Source organism: Salvelinus sp. IW2-2015, linkage group LG27, assembly GCF_002910315.2.
Source record: "Salvelinus sp. IW2-2015 linkage group LG27, ASM291031v2, whole genome shotgun sequence".
Taxonomy (NCBI): Eukaryota; Metazoa; Chordata; class Actinopteri; order Salmoniformes; family Salmonidae; genus Salvelinus; species Salvelinus sp. IW2-2015.
In genome coordinates this window covers 23951830-23968695 of record NC_036867.1, presented here as the reverse complement: position 1 = coordinate 23968695, position 16866 = coordinate 23951830, and the positions used below count along the sequence as shown (strand labels likewise).

General features: G+C 43.0%; 1 protein-coding gene and 1 pseudogene across 2 annotated transcripts in view; one reads left to right on the top strand and one right to left on the bottom strand.

Annotated features, from left to right (window-relative positions):
• The window catches only part of LOC111953587 (supervillin-like), a 161361-nt gene that overhangs the window by 135145 nt on the left and 9350 nt on the right, over positions 1 to 16866 (top strand). For both annotated transcript variants that reach the window (XM_023972964.2, XM_070435460.1), the window contains 4 exons: positions 496 to 601; positions 1060 to 1267; positions 1717 to 1850; positions 1945 to 2100. In XM_023972964.2, coding sequence (XP_023828732.1) covers positions 496 to 601; positions 1060 to 1267; positions 1717 to 1850; positions 1945 to 2100 — 604 coding nt within the window. The remainder of the gene's footprint in view (positions 1 to 495; positions 602 to 1059; positions 1268 to 1716; positions 1851 to 1944; positions 2101 to 16866) is intronic.
• On the bottom strand, positions 6053 to 16645 carry LOC139023168 (supervillin-like; annotated as a pseudogene).

Genomic DNA, 16866 nt, shown 5'->3' with positions numbered 1-16866 from the left:
GTACTGCAGGCATTGTTAGCAGAAAACAGGATCCCCATTTATAGTTAATGTAAAAATGTCAATATTTTCTTTAAGACAATCATGGTACCAATAATTGCTTCTATTACCCCAGATGTATGTCATTGAACCGATTTATAAAAAACATTTAAAAATGCATTCAGAATAAGTTATAAGGATAATTTAGTTACTAATTGCAGCCTGCAGTACCCCGGTCGGCCTTCAACTTGAATTACTCAATAAGAAGGGGCGGCACTGATTTAGCCTACAATGTCACTTCCTGGAGTAGCTCAAACTTTTCATGTTATGTCTCCATGAGACGCACGCCATCTTAACAACCATTTGCCTTCAATGCGCTGTTGAGTCTTCACATAGGAATGAATGGTGTCATGTCATCGATGGCTTTGTCCATTCATATATACAGTCATCGGTGTGTGTGCGTGCGTGTGCCTCCTTGTCCGTGTGTGTATGTAACCACTCTCTCCTCTGCTCTTACAGGTCCAGGTGCAGCAGGGGAAGGAGCCTCCATGTTTCCTTCAGTGTTTCAACGGAGGGATGGTGGTCCATGCAGGGAAGAGAGAAGAGGAGGAGGAGAACTCACAGAGTAAGTTACCATCCACACCTTTCCCTCTCATTATTACTATCCTCTTTTCTCCTGCGATCAGCCCACTGTATTTTTCTTTCTTTCTGTGAGTGTGTGTCAGAGAGAGATGGATGATACGCTTGCCTTATCTTTCCGCTCTTGTCTATTAGATATGACATGTTTGAAACTGCATAGGGGTGTAGAACTCCAATGGAAACCCATAAAAAAATATATTTTTCTCCACAGGTGTGATTTATGTATGGTCTTTCACCTGTCATCGGTGGGGGTGTCTGTACGTTGTGTGTTTGTTATATTTGTACGTAACTGCATAGTAACTGCATATGTACGTAACTGCATAGTATTAACTGTAGTAACAATGTTTCGTTACATAGAAACTGCTATGTAATTACATTGTTATATAGGTTATTACAATCCCAGGGCTTCATCTTTCTGACCTCTAACTCCTCTCTCCCAATCAGATGACTGGCGGTTGTACTGTGTGCGGGGGGAGGTCCCGGTGGAGGGCCACCTGCTGGAGGTAGCATGCCACTGCAGCAGTCTGCGCTCCCGGACCTCTATGGTGCTTCTCAGCGTCTCTAAAGCAACCATGTACGTGTGGCACGGCTGCAAGGCCCAGCACCACACCCGCGACGTGGGGCGCACTGCCGCCGACAAGATCAAAGAACAGTGAGTACCAACATTCACAACACTTTACAACGATTTCTTTCCTAGTATTCTGACATGGCAGGCAGAAGATGGCACATTCATTCTCCCTGACGTGTTATTGTCCAGTTGGGGTTGGGGTAATGGCCTACCGTGCCACTGTGAGAGGACGAAGGGCTCATCATGAAGACTGATGTTGAGCACTCTCTGATATGACTTGTTTGAAGTCTAAATAATGTTAATGTCTCCAATCCAATTGAATAAATTGATCTCATTAGTATAACTGTGTTCAATAAGCCTGGGTCAGGCATAAGTCTTTTAACAGTGTGCGCGCATGCATGCCATGAGTGTGTGAGCCATACAGTACCTGGGTATGAGTTAGTTGAACGCTCCAAGGTCAACGGGATTTATGTCACAGTTGGTGTAGTTGATGGTTCCGTTCCACAGGTGTTTAGCCAGTTGTTTTTATGCAGGTGTCCGTTGGAGGCGGGGCTCCACAGCAGCAGTAAGGTGACCATCCATGAGTGTGACGAGGGGGCGGAGCCTACGGGATTCTGGGAAGCTCTGGGAAGGAGAGATAGGAAGGCCTACGACTGCATGCTCCAAGGTTCGAGTCCTTTTCTTTAATTAAGGGTCTATTTCTGGTAGTCCATGATCCTCCTGGTTGGTTGATGTGATGACCTTCAACCTTTGATCCACAGATCCAGGGAAGTTCAACTTCACCCCTCGTCTCTACCAGCTGAGCAGTACGTCTGGAGAGTTTATTGCAATGGAGTTCTTCTACCCAGCCAGAATAACGGAGGAGGTCAACTCACTGCCCTTCCTACAGGAGGACCTCTACACTGCCTCTCAACCAGGTACTGTACAGGATATACACACACACACACACACACACATACAACCTAGGCTTGGGCGATACCCTGGTGTATGGTATAATGGTATATTTCGAAATACAGATGGTATAATTTTCAATACCATAAATGTTTTTTAGATCTAAGATGTCAACTGTAATTATATCCAGCTCAGTGCTTCAGCTATGCATTTGGTTTGCTAACTTGCTAACCAACCAAGCTTCTTGGTTACAGCAGAGACATTCAATCCCTTCCTGGATCAAGATCCCTGTTGCCTAAATTGTTTTGTGCAACAAAAAAAAAGGGATTATTATCCAAGAGGGATTGATTTTCTCTTCTGTAACCTAATCTAGCCATTTAGCTAGCAAGTTAGCAAACCAAATGCATCGCTTGAGCCCTGAGCTGGATATAATTTGACACATCTTGGATTTCTGATAGTCATACTTCTAATTACATTTTAAGCAGTTGCTTATACTCAACCCCCCCCCCCCAAAAAAAAGAATATATATATATATATATATATATATATATATATGCAAAGTTGTCATCAAGGCAAAGGGTGGCTACTTTGATTAATCTAAAATATATTAAATACTACCCGCAAAACACCAGTCTCAACGTCAACAGTGAAGAGGCAGCTCCGGGATGCTGGCCTTCTAGGCAGATTTGCAAAGAAAAAGCCATATCTCAGACTGGCCAATAAAAAGAAAAGATTAAGATGGGCAAAAGAACACAGACACTGGACTGCGGAACTCTGCCTAGAAGGCCAGCATCCCGGAGTCGCCTCTTGACTGTTGACGTTGAGACTGATGCTTTGCGGGTACTATTTAATGAAGCTGCCAGTTGAGGACTTGTGAGGCATCGGTTTCTCAAATTAGACACTAATGTACTTGTCCTCTTGCTCAGTTGTGCACCGGGGCCTCCCACTCTTTCTATTCTAGTTAGAGCCAGTTTGCGCTGTTCTGTGAAGGGAGTAGTACACAGCGTTGAACGAGATCTTTATTTTCTTGGCAAATTCTCGCATGGAATAGCCGTAATTTCTCAGAATTAGAATAGACTGATGAATTTCAGAAGAAAGTCCTTTGTTTCTGGCCATTTTGAGGCTGTAATCGAATCCAAAAATGCTTGCACTGCAGATACTCAACTAGTCTCAAGAAGGCCAGTTTTATTTGCTTCTTTAATCAGGACAACCATTTTCAGCTGTGCGAACATAATTGCAAAAGGGTTTTCTAATGATCAATTAGCCTTTTAAATTATAAACTTGGATTAGCTAACACAATGTGCCATTGGAACACAGGAATGATGGTTGCTGATAATGGGCCTCTATACGCCTATGTAGATATTCCATAAAAAATCTGCCGTTTCCAGCTACAGTAGTCAGTTACAACATTAAGAATGTCTAAACTGTATTTCTGATCAATTTGATGTTATTTAATGGAGTTGTGTGTGTGTGTGTGTGTGTGTGTGTGTGTGTGTATACTTTAACTGTGCATACATACATCCGTACATACACATATATATATATATATTTTGAACGATAGTGTGTATATATATATATATATATATATATATATATATATAATAATAATAATTATACACACACACACACTACCGTTTCAAAATCATATATTATATATGTGTGTGTATTGTTACAGATGTATGATGATGCACAGTTTAAAAGTCAGAAGATTTACATACATATGGTTGTGAAGTCATTAAATCTTGTTTTCACCTCCACAAATTTCTTGTTAACAAAACTATAGTCTTTTGGCAAGTCGGTTGTGGAACATCTACCTTTGTGCATGACAAAAGTAATGTTTTCAACCAAATTGGTTACAAGAACAGCTTATTTTTCACTGCGTATAGATTTACTGTATCACAATTCCAGTGGGTCAGATTTACAATACACCGTAAGTTGACTGTGCCTGGTTTAAACAGCTTTGGAATTCCAGAAAATGGTTGTCAATGGCCCTTTAGAAGTTCTGATAGGCTAATTGGACATCATAATTTGAATCAATGGTGGGTGTACCTGTGGAGGTGTAGTTGTCAAGACCCAATTCAAACATCAGTGCCTCTCTTCGCTTGACATATGGGAAAATATCAAAGGAAATCAGCCAAGACCCTCAGAAATATATTTGTAGACCTCCACTAGTCTGGTTCATGCTTGGAAGCAATTTCCAACGCTGAAGGTACCACGTTCATCTGTACAACACAATAGTAATGCAAGTAAGCACCATGGGACCGCTCAGCCATCATACCGTAGGAAGGAGACGCATTCTGTCTCCTAGAGATGAACATATTTTGGTGTGAAATGTGCAATTATCCAGAATACCGGGGCGTCAGGATCAGAGCAAAACCAGATTCACAGTAAGATCTGGTGTAGACCATTTTGCCTCATGGCGGATGTGTGGACACAAATGGCATACCTTTTCACACTCAGAGGGGGTCAGGATCAGGACTTAGTACTGATTATGGTCTTGGAACGTTGTCCCAGTCCGGCGTTTATAATGGCCCTCGTAGCCAAGATTGCGTGATTATCTGGTGTGGTATTTACTGGAACACGCTGTCGCTAAATGCTAAGGTAAAAACACGTTGATCGCGAGAGCATAACGCCAAACATGCCTTCAATTTTATTGTGTGGAACATAAGTTCAAGGCTGAGTATAGCAGCCATGGAAGAACTAGGGACACTTGTTCCAAGCTTGACCAAGGAAAAAGGGTGCCGCACCCGACCTTGGGCGCACAAGTGGGGCAACCAGGGGAAAGGTGAGGCCACTACTGGGATCCTCCATCAGCTGAGAAACACCACATGAGGTGATGGCGAGCCGGAAGAATGTAATAAGGAAACCATCAAGGCACCTCATCGTCGGATGGAGTACTTTTACGGGTTTCAATCCTTTGGGCGCAGTCACATGGACAAAAGGGGATTCGTAACTTTTTTGTGCAAAAAAGTTCTCGCGCGCTCTATGGAGATGAGAAACAAAAAAATACTTTGGAGACCACTCAGTACAAATTGACCCATAGAGTACGGTTTTCGAGAGTGTGTTTTTCTCACGGGATAAAGCAATAAATGCCTGGTCCTCGCAAGACCTCTGCCAATAGCGAAGAACCCCAGCACACCCATCCCCAAACGCAGGGTTAGAAGGCAAACGGTCTGTGCTAGCGCACAAATTGTGTTGAGCGATGCAGACTATAGTCCTGCCCTGCTCGCGCAGGAGGCCGAACTGGGAAAGGACGCCATATACTTCACCACAAAAAAGACTGAATTCATCCGTTGAGAATGAGACGTGGTACGAGATATAAATTACGTAAACGAGTTCGACTACGTTATTTCCGAAGGGCAATACCACATTCGGTCAAAGGAACATCAATTAGCGTAAGATAAGCATTCTATTGGGCAAGTTCCTAAACTAGAAGCACAGTTCGGGGTCTGCATACAATGGGTAATTGCCCCAAATGGACCAATGAGACCAGCTCGCAAAGTCAGCGTATAACCATAGCTCACATACACGATTGAGTGTGACTGGCAAAGACGAGGCTCGAGTAAGTGCAGCATGAGATCTAAGTCCGCTATGAGGGATCGTTTCTGAACATGGTCTAATTGTCGAATCAACTTATGGGCCGCTGTATTATGGATTAAACAAAATCGCTCGACACAAGAATGTCACTGGTATATAACATCTGCGGTCGTCTAGCGAGGCAAGTGGATTCGTCTCAGAAGCGGGGATCACGACAAGGCTCGATAAGAAAGCATGAAAGAAGACGCTGGTGACGGTCAGTCCTTCTACAGGGGCTGGCGTAGTTACAAAACCAGCTCTGCTGCAGTGTCATGGCAATGGGGCGGGTCAAAATTATAGATGATGGTCACACTCGCGGATTTTGTGTTAGTGGCGGTAATACCTCACCGTAGAGGAAAGTGCTCTCAACACCAAGACTATCGTTGAGAACCAAGCACGGTCTTATAGAGCTAAGAGAAAATAGAAACAATAGGGAATATCTCACACATGGCAACAGCTTCTGGTGGGCCATTCCTAATAGACTCGCAAATGCCTAGTTAGTTGAAAATAAGCGCTACACACCTTCCTGATCCACTTGAAGAGCGGTGGGTTATGAGAAGAAAAACCGCTGTGACATTTGAGAATTTATTTGTTCTCGTCTTGTATACACAAAATCTAGCATTTACTGGCACTCTTTTATTGTCTTCCCACATTCCCACGAGCAGGCTAATCGAGTATAGCATCCTTGTGTAAAACATTACACTGCGAATATTAGTATTTGCTTGTAGCTAATTTAGTCTTCTCTATGAAACTTGGTTGAGATATGCCACACCTGGTTTCCACCATGACACGGTTGGAATCGTGGAGACCTTTCCAACTACGGTGTCGAGGCCACAAACTATAAATTAGGAGAAATGCTGGCGGAGCGTGATATCATGTGAGACCGCAGAACAACCTAACACTTGTTACCCTATGAGCTGCAGAGCGGAAGGTAATTTGAGAGATAATACAGATACGCGGGTGATTTGGTGAGGGGACACACATTCACTATTGCTTCAGGCGCACTCATCTAGATGTGTTGTCATCTTTTATATTATGGCGACGTCTACCAATAAATTATATTACTAAATATCATAGGGCTTTTGGTATCGCGATGACAACACAACTCCAAAATACACCTGTAGTTATAGGGTTTTGGGTTCAGACTTTTCTCTCTTATGTCACGGAAATTAAATTTGACCCGAAACACTTTACGTTAAGATCTCTAAATGATTTAGCATGGTTGGGGTCATTGTCCATGGGGGGAGAGTGCACACCCACGAGAGCTTCTTTTTGCAGAGAATTCATCTCGACACGCACTTAATTAATTACTCTATGGTGGCCTGATCTGGGGAGGAGAGGATGTGGTGCGGTGCAAAATGTGAGTATGCCGACGGTAATTGGTGTTCTTCCTCGCATGAAGGGCGATGTTTGTTTTGGGGGTGGAGTTGTCATGCACACACCATGCCTCCCTTGTCATGGAGGCAAGATATTATCATGCACCACATAATAATTCAATATGCCATAGGTTTGCTTGGGCGACCGGCGCGCGGGTCACAGCTTTCCTATATTATATTTGGTTGGGGATGGTGTTTGCGTCTAGGGCTTGTTCCGAAGGCCAGACAACACTTTATTTTATCATGTACGCAGCACCAGAAACCGAGTAAGAGAAGCAAATGGAGGATCGATAGTTAGTAGAGGGAGCGAACAAAAACAAGTTAAGTTACTGAGCTTAAATGTCATAATTTGGTCTTCTAAAATTACACCGAACAAGTTAAAAGGACCATTTCTCCAAAAAAGTACGATCTTTGTCCCCATGTGCAAAGTTTGCAAAACCTATCCTGGCTTTTTTATGGGGTATCATATGCTAGTAGCGGCGGGTAAGCTTAGCTGACTCCTACCATTCATTGCCTGCAGCGGCTAACCTGACTAACCAAACTAAACCAGGAACTAAAGGCAAAGTTCTTACAACTCATTAGGCTTTGTTGAGATTCTCGTCAAAAAATAGCATTTTACGACTCATGATTATTGGACAATGAGGTAGTCTGGACTATATCAACAATTTTTGGAAGGGAAGTCTCGCGCTCGTTCGAAGGGTTGTTGGCACCACTACACCCATGCAACGACACTTATATCAACAAAAGGATCTCCATGTCACACATTAAGCACACAATGTGTTGTGCGGTTCTGGGGATTATAAATGGGCGAAGAGAGAAATAACATTCACACATGGCTCATCTCACACAACAGAGAGGGGAGTGTAAGACACGATGGACTTGTCTAGGCTAGATAAGCCCGGCGCGATTGCGTCTCCTTCCTGGCACGCCGCTTATTCAGACATAGGCTATGATGAGCGCTCCAATCTGGAAGTGGGCCTTATACTTGCCAGTGAGCACACATAGAGGACAGTCTGTCGAGTACAACCCGAGGTGATCTACACCGGCTAACCTCAGGCGCTAGATATCCGGAGAAAGTTCTGAGAGAGCTTTGTCTACATAGCTCTATTGGGAACCCAGTAGCATAGATTGGAGTCTCAGCTCGCAGTAGCACTTATTTTTCTGAAGGTCTTGGCTGATTCTCTTTGATTTTCCCATGATGTCAAGCAAAGAGGCACTGAGTTTGATAGGACCTTGAAATACATCCACAGGTACACCACCAATTGATTCAAATTATGTCAATTAGCCTATCAGAAGCTTAAAGCCATGACACCATTTTCTGAATTTTCCAAGCTGTTTAAAGGCACAGTCAACTTAGTGTATGTAAACTTCTGACCCACTGGAATTGTGATACAGTAAATTATAAGTGAAATAATCTGTCTGTAAACAATTGTTGGAAAAATTACTTTTGCATGCACACAAAGTAGATGTCCCAACGACTTGCCAAAACTATAGTTTGTTAACAAGAAATTTGTGGAGAGGTTGAAAACAAGATTTAATGACTCCAACCTATATTGTATGTAATCTTCTGACTTTAACTGTGCATACATACATCTGTACATACACACACATATATATATATATTTTGAACGGTAGTGTGTGTGTGTATATATATATATATATATATATATATATATATATATATATATATATATAGCACACTATCGTTCAAAATATATATATATATATGTGTATGTACGGATGTATGTATGCACAGTTAAAGTATACACACACACACACACACACACACACACACACACACACACACACAAACAACTCCATTAAATAACATCAAATTGATCAGAAATACAGTTTAGACATTCTTAATGTTGTAACTGACTACTGTAGCTGGAAACGGCAGATTTTTATGGAATATCTACATAGGCGTATAGAGGCCCATTATCAGCAACCATCATTCCTGTGTTCCAATGGCACATTGTGTAGCTAATCCAAGTTTATAATTTAAAAGGCTAATTGATCATTAGAAAACCCTTTTGCAATTATGTTCGCACAGCTGAAAATGGTTGTCCTGATTAAAGAAGCAAATAAAACTGGCCTTCTTGAGACTAGTTGAGTATCTGCAGTGCAAGCATTTTTTGGATTCGATAGCCTCAAAATGGCCAGAAACAAAGGACTTTCTTCTGAAATTCATCAGTCTATTCTAATTCTGAGAAATTAGCTATTCCATGCGAGAATTTGCCAAGAAAATAAAGATCTCGTTCAACGCTGTGTACTACTCCCTTCACAGAACAGCGCAAACTGGCTCTAACTAGAATAGAAAGAGTGGGAGGCCCCGGTGCACAACTGAGCAAGAGGACAAGTACATTAGTGTCTAATTTGAGAAACCGATGCCTCAAGTCCTCAACTGGCAGCTTCATTAAATAGTACCCGCAAAGCATCAGTCTCAACGTCAACAGTCAAGAGGCGACTCCGGGATGCTGGCCTTCTAGGCAGAGTTCCGCAGTCCAGTGTCTGTGTTCTTTTGCCCATCTTAATCTTTTCTTTTTATTGCCAGTCTGAGATATGCTGTTTTCTATTGCTTGCAAATCTGCCTAGAAGGCCAGCATCCCGGAGCTGCCTCTTCACTGTTGACGTTGAGACTGGTGTTTTGCGGGTAGTATTTAATATATTTTAGATTAATCAAAGTAGCCACCCTTTGCCTTGATGACAACTTTGCATATATATATATATATATATATATATATCTTTTTTTGGGGGGGGGGTTGAGTATAAGCAACTGCTTAAAATGTAATTAGAAGTAGACTATCAGAAATCCAGAATGTGTCAAATTATATCCAGCTCAGGGCTCAAGCGATGCATTTGGTTTGCTAACTTGCTAGCTAAATGGCTAGATAGGTTACAGAAGAGAAAATCAATCCCTCTTGGATAATAATCCCTTTTTTTTGTTGCACAAAACAATTTAGGCAACAGGGATCTTGATCCAGGAAGGGATTGAATGTCTCTGCTGTAACCAAGAAGCTTGGTTGGTTAGCAAGTTAGCAAACCAAATGCATAGCTGAAGCACTGAGCTGGATATAATTACAGTTGACATCTTAGATCTAAAAAACATTTATGGTATTGAAAATTATACCATCTGTATTTCGAAATATACCATTATACCATACACCAGGGTATCGCCCAAGCCTAGGTTGTATGTGTGTGTGTGTGTGTGTGTGTATATCCTGTACAGTACCTGGTTGAGAGGCAGTGTAGAGGTCCTCCTGTAGGAAGGGCAGTGAGTTGACCTCCTCCGTTTATCTGGCTGGGTAGAAGAACTCCATTGCAATAAACTCTCCAGACGTACTGCTCAGCTGGTAGAAACGAGGGGTGAAGTTGAACTTCCCTGGATCTGTGGATCAAAGGTTGAAGGTCATCACATCAACCAACCAGGAGGATCATGGACTACCAGAAATAGACCCTTAATTAAAGAAAAGGACTCGAACCTTGAGCATGCAGTCGTAGGCCTTCCTATCTCTCTCCCAGAGCTTCCAGAATCCCGTAGGCTCCGCCCCCTCGTCACACTCATGGATGGTCACCTTACTGCTGCTGTGGAGCCCGCCTCCAACGGACACCTGCATAAAAACAACTGGCTAAACACCTGTGGAACGGAACCATCAACTACACCAACTGTGACATAAATCCCGTTGACCTTGGAGCGTTCAACTAACTCATACCCAGGTACTGTATGGCTCACACACTCATGGCATGCATGCGCCACACTGTTAAAAGACTTATGCCTGACCCAGGCTTATTGAACACAGTTATACTAATGAGATCAATTTATTCAATTGATTGGAGACATTAACATTATTTAGACTTCAAACAAGTCATATCAGAGAGTGCTCAACATCAGTCTTCATGATGAGCCTTCGTCCTCTCACAGTGGCACGGTAGGCCATTACCCCAACCCCAACTGGACAATAACACGTCAGGGAGAATGAATGTGCCATCTTCTGCCTGCCATGTAAGAATACTAGGAAAGAAATCGTTGTAAAGTGTTGTGAATGTTGGTACTCACTGTTCTTTGATCTTGTCGGCGCAGTGCGCCCCACGTCGCGGGTGTGGTGCTGGGCCTTGCAGCCGTGCCACACGTACATGGTTGCTTTAGAGACGCTGAGAAGCACCATAGAGGTCCGGGAGCGCAGACTGCTGCAGTGGCATGCTACCTCCAGCAGGTGGCCCTCCACCGGACCTCCCCCCGCACACAGTACAACGCCAGTCATCTGATTGGGAGAGAGGAGTTAGAGGTCAAAGAATGAAGCCCTGGGATTGTAATAACCTATATAACAATGTAATTACATAGCAGTTTCTATGTAACGAAACATTGTTACTACAGTTAATACTATGCAGTTACGTACATATGCAGTTACTATGCAGTTACGTACAAATATAACAAACACACAACGTACAGACACCCCCACCGATGACAGGTGAAAGACCATACATAAATCACACCTGTGGAGAAAAATATATTTTTTTATGGGTTTCCATTGGAGTTCTACACCCCTATGCAGTTTCAAACATGTCATATCTAATAGACAAGAGCGGAAAGATAAGGCAAGCGTATCATCCATCTCTCTCTGACACACACTCACAGAAAGAAAAGAAAATACAGTGGGCTGATCGCAGGAGAAAAGAGGATAGTAATAATGAGAGGGAAAGGTGTGGATGGTAACTTACTCTGTGAGTTCTCCTCCTCCTCTTCTCTCTTCCCTGCATGGACCACCATCCCTCCGTTGAAACACTGAAGGAAACATGGAGGCTCCTTCCCCTGCTGCACCTGGACCTGTAAGAGCAGAGGAGAGAGTGGTTACATACACACACGGACAAGGAGGCACACGCACGCACACACACCGATGACTGATATATGAATGGACAAAGCCATCGATGACATGACACCATTCATTCCTATGTGAAGACTCAACAGCGCATTGAAGGCAAATGGTTGTTAAGATGGCGTGCGTCTCATGGAGACATAACATGAAAAGTTTGAGCTACTCCAGGAAGTGACATTGTAGGCTAAATCAGTGCCGCCCCTTCTTATTGAGTAATTCAAGTTGAAGGCCGACCGGGGTACTGCAGGCTGCAATTAGTAACTAAATTATCCTTTAACTTATTCTGAATGCATTTTTAAATGTTTTTTATAAATCGGTTCAATGACATACATCTGGGGTAATAGAAGCAATTATTGGTACCATGATTGTCTTAAAGAAAATATTGACATTTTACATTAACTATAAATGGGGATCCTGTTTTCTGCTAACAATGCCTGCAGTACAGCCTTTAACTTCAATGAGAGGGGCAGTCATTTTCCCCTGGCGCGCGCATGAAATGCCACACACACACACACACACACTACCTGTGCTCCTCTCTCCTCGTCCAGTTCAACAGTCATTAGCGCTGACGTTCCCTTCTCACTGACGGTAGAATTCCGGCCCTGCCAGAAGAAATAGGAACACTTCTCCTTCCCAGCTCCTGCGCTCCTCACCGCGTCCGGATTCTGCCTCTTCCCAACTAGGATCAACAGACAGAGACATGGACTCACAAACAACTCGAATGAGCAACTATAAATAGTTGTGACACACTGTTTGAGACTCGAAATTGAGCTCAGGTGCATCCTGTTTCCATTGACCATCCTTGATATTTTCTACAACTTGATTGTAGTCCACCTGTGGTAAAGTCAATTGATTGGACATGATTTGGAAAGGCACACCTGTCTATATGTCCACAGTTGACAGTGCATGTCAGAGCAAAAACCAAACCATGAGGTCGAAGGAATTGTCCATAGAGCTCCAAGACAGGATTGTGTCGAGGCACAGATCTGGGGAAGGGTACCAAAAAACGTAATGCAGCATTGAAGATTCCCATGAACAGTTGCCTCCATCATTCTTAAATGGAAGAAGTTAAGAACCAACAGACTCTTCCTAGAGCTGGCCAAACTGAACAATGGAAAGAGGCCTTGGTCAGGGAGGTGACCAAGAACCCGATGGTCACTTAACAGAGCTCTCTAAGACTTCCTCTGTGGAGATGGTTGTCCTTCTGGAAGGCCATCAGGCCTTTATGGTAGAGTGGCCAGACGGAAGCCACTCCTCAGTAAAAGGCACATGACAGCCCACTTGGAGTTTGCCAAAAGCACTTAATGGACTCAGACCATGAGAAACAAGATTCTCTGGTCAGATGAAAACAAGATTGAACACTTCGGCCTGAATGCCAAGCGTCACGTCTGGAGGAAACCTGGCACCATTCCTACTGTGAAACATAAGCAAGAAAAATCTAGGCTGTAATCACTGCTTTCAACAAAGTACTGAGTAAAGGGTCAGAATACTTATGTAAAGTTATATTTCCATTTTATATTTTTTATACATTTGCAAAAATTTCTCAGGTGACTGCACAGGAAGGAAGACCCAGAGTTACCTCTGCTGCAGAGGATGGTTCATTAGAGTTACCAGCCTCAGAAATTGCAGCCAATAAATGCTTCACAGAGTTCAAGTAACAGACATCAACTGTCAGTGGAACTGCGTGAATCAGGCCTTCATGGTCAAATTGCTGCAATAAAACCACTACTAAAGGACACCAATAGGAAGAAGAGATTTGCTTGGGCTAAGAAACACGAGCAATGGCATTAGACTGTTGGAAATCTGTCCTTTGGTCTGATGAGTCCAAATTTGAGATTTTGGTTCCAACTGCTGTGTCTTTGTGAGAGGCAGAGTAGGTGAACAGATGATGTCCGCATGGGTGGTTCCCACCGTGAAGCATGGAAGAGGAGGTGTGATGGTGCTATGCTGTGACACTGTCTGTGATTTATTTAGAATTCAAGTCACACTTAACCAGATAAGGCTACACAGCATTCTGCAGCGATACGCCATCCCATTTGTTTTGCGCTTAGTGGACTATCATTTGTTTTCAACAGGATAATGACATAACACACCTCCAGCTGTGTAAGGGCTATTTGACTAAGAAGGAGAGTGATGGGAGTGCTGCATCAGATGACCTGGCCTCCACAATCACCCGACCTCAACCCAATTGAGACGGTTTGGAGATGAGGAGAAGCATTCCAGGTGAAGCTGGTTGAGAGAATGCCAAGACTGTGCCACGCTGTCATCAAGGAAAAGGGTGGCTACCTTGAAGAACCTAAAATATTTTTAGATTGTTTAACAGTTTTTTTGGTTACTACATGATTCCATATGTGTTATTTCATAGTTTTTAATTGTCTTCACTATTATTCTACAATGTAGAAAATAGTAAAATAAAGAAAACCCCTTGAATGAGTAGGTGTATCCAAACTTTTGACTGGAACTGTAATATATATTTTTATTATTATTAATTTCTCTTTTTGAATAGCACCCTTGTTTGTGCACATTCGGTGTATCTGTGAAATCATATGCACGACAATGGTACATCAGTGTGCCTGTATCTGTGTACTATGTAAGATAGATGAAAGATAATACTCTATTACTGTAATCGGCTGGCATGTTTTAGCAGCCCATACATTGAAGGTCCTATGGTCTCTCTCTCTCTCTGTGCGGAAGAGAACTAGCCGTACTACTTGCTAACACTAAAACTAATCACAGCCACTTGCCAGCGCCCTTTCGAACTCTCTTCCCACTAGTAGTGATATGAATTACTGTTTGGTTGCACTGGCTGGCCCTGCCATGACAAATTATAGAACATGGATTCCTACAGGAGCTAGGCTTTTGAACAGCACGGTCCGTATCCATGAGTTATGTAATGGTTAATTATTACCCTAACATAGCGAGGGAGAGGAGGGGGAGGGTGACAGGGGGCAATCTTTATATGTCTTTTACATGGAGAAGAAAAAGTTGTAGAAATCAGGAGGATATGTTCAAGCTTACTCAAAAGGTTCAGATGCGCTCAGTCTAAGAGAGGAACACAGGGTGTCTTTCCGTTAATAACCAAGGTAAAATCCAGATTTCAAACACCTGCACTGGTTTAGGGTGTGTCATCAGCGACAGTAGCAAAAGAGAGACAAAATAAATAAATAAAATAAAAAGAGAGCGCGAGAGAGAACGAGAAAGAGAGATAACTTTGTGGTGTGTGATGGTGTAGAGATGTGGGCAACGGTGGGTCGATACTAACCTGCTGTGCTCACCATGTACTTCCATTTCACCACATAGGTGTCTCCCTCATGGAACTGTCCGATGCTCTGCCTGGGCAGCCGGCTGTAGGATATGAGATATACTTTGTCAATTGTCCTTTAACCCAACCGCACAGCGTCACACACATAGTACGCATCCCAAATGGCACCCTATTCCTTATACAGTGCCTCATGGCCCTGCTCAGAACTCATGTAGCGCATTATGTAGGGAATATGGTGCCATTTGCTACACAGCCATACACACCCACCTGTAGTCAAACTCTAGTATGTGCCAGATGTCCACGGCGGTGGTGCTGATCTCAAAGTGCTGCGGTCATCCCCCGCCACCGGCCATAGCCCCGGCCCAGGTCCACTCCATCCAACACGTACGAACCGGGGTCTGGAGCAGCGGCAGCATCAGGGAGGCATCATAGGCCGCATCATGTTCTGTTCCGGGCTCTGCTGCCTCCTGGGGGGAGGGAAAGCAACAAAAAGGTTTTAGAAAGAGAAGGGTGAGTAGGGAGGTTAAGATGCGTGTGATGGTTGTTGTGAGGGAGGAGATGTGGAAATGTGCGATGGGTTGTTGGAACAGAATTAGGTTTTGTTGTCTTGTCTAATTTTGTATGATTTGGCCAGTATTAGCTTACTTCTAATAAGAATGCTTGAGAAGCTACAACAAAGGTTTATAAGGAGGTGAACGAAATAAAATGTGTTTAAAAACTATTTGGAGCTGTACCTTGTTGTTTTCGTTGAGGTGCTCATGGCCGTTCTTGATGGTACCTTTCTTCTTGGAGTCTGTCCAGTCCAGGAACTTCTCCTTGAACAGGGTGGTCTCGTTGTGTTGCGTCAACCTTCCAAACTAGCCCAGTCTGGACGGCCCTGGCCTTTCCTGCACTCGACAGAGGGAGAAAGAGGACAGATGGAAAGGTACATTTGAAATGGAGAGGAGGGGTAGAGAGGTAAAATAGTTTATAATGGAGGAGGTAGAGGTAGAGGTGGAGGGACAGAGAGCTAGCTATTGTAGCTTTTAATTTGATATTTTATTTAAAAGGCCAATGGACAGAAGTTTATATCAATAACAGTTCTGTAATAAAGATTTGATTCCATTTTAAATGCGCAAAACTTTTTTTAACGCAAAACAACACTATTTCTCAAGCGAATAATTTTGCTAGAACTTTCAGAGTGGTCTGAGTGGGGAGGGGAAAACTAGCTGTTTATTGGCAGAAAGGAACTCTCTATTTGGTCATATAACCAATTTACCGCAGATGATGAGATGTCACTACGGAGAACCAAACACCCGCACAAATCAAACCTGCTGATTAGAAGGTCCTGTCTAGATTTTTGTAGATTGTTTTTTCAACCAGCAACTATCAGGAAATAACTGACAAAATGTTTTCATAGTTTTACAGTGTTTAGTTTTCACAGCTGTTGTACAATATGATATAAACACAGTAAAAAAAATTTTTACCTTTTTTTCCCAGGCATATAAGTTCAGAACTATTTCATATTTCCAATGACAACATGGCAAATGCGATTAAAAGAAGCCTACCAACTTGTCTATGGGCATAGAGGCAGAGACAGGTTGTTTCGTGCAGAGCGGAGCGATGACACTCCTGCCCATTTATAGGAGTCTCCCCTAGCCTCTTAGCTGTTTGACACATAGTGGAATACTTGGCTAGGGTACCTATTGGAGGGGGGCATGTTTT